The 4,332-nt window shown below is 34.4% G+C and overlaps 1 protein-coding gene and 1 long non-coding RNA gene across 2 annotated transcripts in view; one reads left to right on the top strand and one right to left on the bottom strand.

Moving 5' to 3' along the window:
* Positions 1 to 3,578: 3,578 nt before the first annotated feature.
* Positions 3,579 to 4,332, top strand: part of LOC111641373 (transmembrane protein 53-A-like) — a 23,813-nt gene continuing 23,059 nt past the window's right edge. Inside the window, exon 1 of the mRNA XM_023387528.1 lies at positions 3,579 to 3,802. Within this exon, the coding sequence (XP_023243296.1) occupies positions 3,725 to 3,802 (78 nt within the window). The 5' untranslated portion in view covers positions 3,579 to 3,724. The remainder of the gene's footprint in view (positions 3,803 to 4,332) is intronic.
* The window catches only part of LOC111641374, a 12,378-nt gene continuing 11,879 nt past the window's right edge, over positions 3,834 to 4,332 (bottom strand). The window contains exon 3 of the long non-coding RNA XR_002759395.1: positions 3,834 to 4,185. This is a non-coding gene — a long non-coding RNA (uncharacterized LOC111641374). The remainder of the gene's footprint in view (positions 4,186 to 4,332) is intronic.

The following is a 4,332-nucleotide window of genomic DNA, read 5'->3' as shown; positions in this document are numbered from 1 at the left end:
TATCGTCTGTACAGTATGTAAATTAGGTACCGTAAGTCTAATACAGCACTAATTTTATACATTTCTTGTGAAAGAAACATTTCTTATTCAACGGCCATAAAAATTATTTATATTAATGTCTCCAAAGTTCAACGAAGTTTTCGCAGAAAAATAACTTATCAGAAATCGCGCCTGCCGTTTGGTGCGCTGCTCCACGAAGAAAACAAGCTTAAGCAATGGTGACGTTGAATGGTGCACACTCAGTAAGTAATCCTACAATTTTTTGTTTATAGCATAGTTTATTATTCCCAAAAAAAAAAAAAAAAAACATATACGTACATGTATTTTGGAAATGTTGAGTCGAATTAGTCTAGGAATCGATTAATTTTATGGAAAAAAACCTTTCAAACAGCCGTAGTCCGTAAACTTCACACGTGTCGGGCTGTGATTGGCAAGGACTCGTACAAAATGGATTTATAAAGAACGGAACGTATCTACCGTGTTATAGGGGGTTGACTCTATATCAAAAAGCATCACATTATAAAGGCAGATAGGAACTAAGAATTTGTGTGTTTTAACTTTTCTTTTACAAAGAACTTCCATGCCGAAGCTAAACCATCAACATCCTTTACATTGATACAGCCGTCCCTTAATTTACTCTTATAAATTTCAATTTTTTCATGTTGCAAAGCCAACGATGGGGACTGCAACATCTTGAGAATAGATGCTTCATTCCATTTAACTTCTGAAGCCTCCGCTTGTGCCATACTTGACCAAACCGTGGTACAATGTCCTTTACTAATGTCATATCTGTGTTCTTTAAGCCTAATAGCCTAATAGCCAAATTCCGTCTAGTGACTCCAATATAGTCCTTCATAATTCCTAGCTGTTGGTTTTCAAAGGGAATTTTATACACGCCCGTTGTTTCTTCTTTCTTAAGCTTGTCCTTATCGTTTCTAAGAATACTGTATAAATTAGGACCTCTTTTGTAAACAATTTTGGAGTGTTTTCTGTCTGAAACTTGCTTCATGATGTCTCTGAAGTTTTTATTATACGTAAATTTGGTGATCTTAAAATGATCTGTTCCAGTTCTTAACCTCTTGCCTCTTTCATAACTTTTTATTAGCTCTTCAATTGTACTTTTGCGGTAACCCAAATTTGAAGCTACTTCCTTAATTCTGTCAATCTCTTTAATCCTGTCCAATACATTGGAGCAATAAGTAAATGCTGTCCTAATGAGTGCACGAAATGCTGACATTTTGTATTCATGCAGGTCATTCGAATTAGCTGGTATGTAGAGAGGATTGTGTGTAGGTAAATGTTCGTTGTTATGCAATCTCCTTTTAATTGTATGTCCATATCTAGAAAAAAGTTTTAAAAGTTGTTCGATAGCCTGTCATCTGATGATGGCCTATTCCATTAGGCTGAAAACGTTTGTGTTTTAATAAATATTTCTCAGCGTTATAAGGTGTTAAATGTTTTATTAATTGTTACTATAGTTTATCCAATTTGTAATAATACAGTAACATATTTAAAAAATAACTTAGCCTATGCTTTCGTATGAAAGCTTTTTATTTATGAAATGATGTTTTATTCAGAATCTCCATATTAGAGAAGAAAGAAAGAAAGATGATGTTTTATTTGTATTGTTAAGCCCCAATAGACCTAAGTCTGTTAGGCGAGGTTGTCGGGTAAAGGCAAAGACACATTGATTGAGGACTTTACAATTGTGGTATATTTTAAACGATAAAATTTAATCATGAATACATACAGACAAAATTTAATCTATTCTAACAACATAGGAGGAACTTAAACACATTAGAACTTCCAGGGAGAAGGATTGAAGAATTTACTTAAATATTAATAACACAGTAATCCACGTACCGACAAAATAATAGTCTTGGGATGTTCTTTGAAGTTTCCTGTATTTGTATTCCTACTTGTTTCTTGGACTGTTGACGTATTTTCACCGATGGATTCGGATTCCGTTCACTCCTTAATTGAAAGTCCACACGTGTCGTTTTCTTTCTTCTTTGTCCTTGCACCACATAGTCTATTCTTATCTCACGACAAGACAGGGCCGAAGGGAAAACCAAAAAGTTCCTCTCTGGACGGGAGTCCAAACATTTATATCCCCCGCCATTGAGTGTGACGTGTTGTTAGTCCTTGGCCAATCAGCAAGGGCGACGGGTTCTACCCGTCGCAATCCGATATCAGGAAGAAAACGAAATTTTACAATAAAACCCGATATACATAAATAACGGAAACTACTATACAATAGTGCTTATGCACTACAGTATTAAAAAATCGACTTACCAGCCATGTACAAACAATGTCCGGAAAGACTGTCCTTTTCATAGGTGAACCAGTACTGACTATATATATAAATAATTGTAAGCTTCTAAGCTTTCAATGACTGCAGCATAAATTTCATGAGAATTAATCAAGTAGTTATATATATCCCCATACGTAATTTTTGGTAATGACATCTCTGAGTTTTGGAAAAATTTAAGTCAAATGTCATGAAAGGAAATGGGGAGAGAAACAGTAGAACACGGATTTAATTTCAAGAGGCATGTTTTTTTCTTCAGTAGGGAGTTCATGATAATAAGAGATAGACATGATAGATCTTGAAAATTAGAAATTTTTAAAAATACGTGATGAAAAAGTTTAAAAAAATTTGTTTTTAATTAATAAATATAAAAGACATCACACCACTCTGCTTCTAATCTCACTAAAATTAGAAGTAAATGGAATGATGTGACAAGTCCTTTTAAGACAGTGATTCTTAACCAGTGGTCACAGGACCCCTGATTAATATTTGATTGTCGAATCAAAGATTGATTCTAGAATCAAATATTAAAAGCAAAACCGGGGAAAGTCCCCAGAAATCGGACATCTGGTCACCCTACGCTAGTCTCAAAGTGAGAATAGTGGCTAAGTCCCAGGCTTAGTTTCACGTATCGCATTTGAATTCTGTCCGGGGCAGCAATTTGTCTCAGATAGCTTGACGCTTGACTGTGTCGGGGATGAAGTATTTGGTGATGTAGATTCTGCTACGATGATAAGGTCTTTAGGCTGACCGGCATGACATTTGTTGCAAAATCTTTCGAAGGCATTGTTGGCTTTTTGCTTTTAGAGATTACTGAACTTGATCTTGATGGCCGAACGGTCGAGGTGGCGGCCGAGCGGTCAAGGTGGCAGCCTACCGCTCTGGGGGACCCGGGATCGAATCCGGACGGGGCGGAAAATCCCCAGGAATTTTTCGGGAGTGGTCTGTCTGATATGTCGGGTCCCATCCCTCACCATTCGCCCGCACCATTGTGGGCCTGGCCAAATCCTTAATAAGTTTGCTAAAAGAGGTCTTCTTAATGTCCACAGGGCGGAAAGAATTGAAAAAAAAAAGATCCTGATGACGCCCATACTGTACCCTAAAGACACACTGATTTTTATACGAAAAAAAATCTGTAATTTGTCTACAAATTTTTTAATGTTTTTATTTATCACCTTTTATTAAAAAAAGAAATGAATGACGTCAACCAACAAAATATTTTTCACAGCTAAAAATAATTTTTTAAATTAAGAGGGCGCCTTGTCTGACAACCTTGTATTAGTAACCAGCCAATGAGCAGTAAAACTTATTTACGTTCAGTATCAGCGAACGTAAACTAAAAAAAGTAGTTAGTAGAAGTTTAGAATTTTTCCTCTGCTTTCTGTTTTTTTCTTTCATAGAAGATTAGTAACGATGCTTCGTTCGATTTGGTCCAAACTAGCCCTAAGAGAGATGTTATTTGGTTCTAGAACCGTACAGTCTGCACCTAACGTAAGTAACTTAACCATATGAGAAATGTCTAGTGATTTATAGTTCAAGTGTCTTTCGTGTTTCATCTTCAAAAATGTATTGTAATTCATAAATGGAATTCAAGCATAAATGAAAATGAATGCATACTTTGGAGAAATGTATATGAACGACTTTGTTTATATACACTTAAGATATATCTGATTAATAATTAGATTAATATTTTTACTATCAAGTATTATCTGCAACTAGCGATTAGACACTTCTGGTGAAATTATATTTCATTACAGATGTAAGTTTTGCACTAAATATAAATCTTTAATAAATTTTATTATTTCAAATACATTCAATTGTTAAGTTCAAAATTTCCCGGAAGCTACAGTCAAGAGATTTAATCACATCATTCTCTGAAATTAAAAATATATATATAATGTTAAATATTTTAAAATATTGATAACATTTAAAAAAAATTAGTATGAATTCAAAATGATTATTAAGAAGCTATTATAAGTTTAAATTATTATTAATAAAGAAGCTAAACCATCAACATCCTT

The sequence above is a fragment of the Centruroides sculpturatus genome, unplaced genomic scaffold (genome assembly GCF_000671375.1).
Source record: "Centruroides sculpturatus isolate CEXI.00-Female unplaced genomic scaffold, Cexi_2.0 scaffold1350, whole genome shotgun sequence".
Taxonomy (NCBI): Eukaryota; Metazoa; Arthropoda; class Arachnida; order Scorpiones; family Buthidae; genus Centruroides; species Centruroides sculpturatus.
The sequence above is the reverse complement of the archived record's forward strand: the minus strand, read 5'-3'. Positions and strand labels throughout refer to the sequence as shown.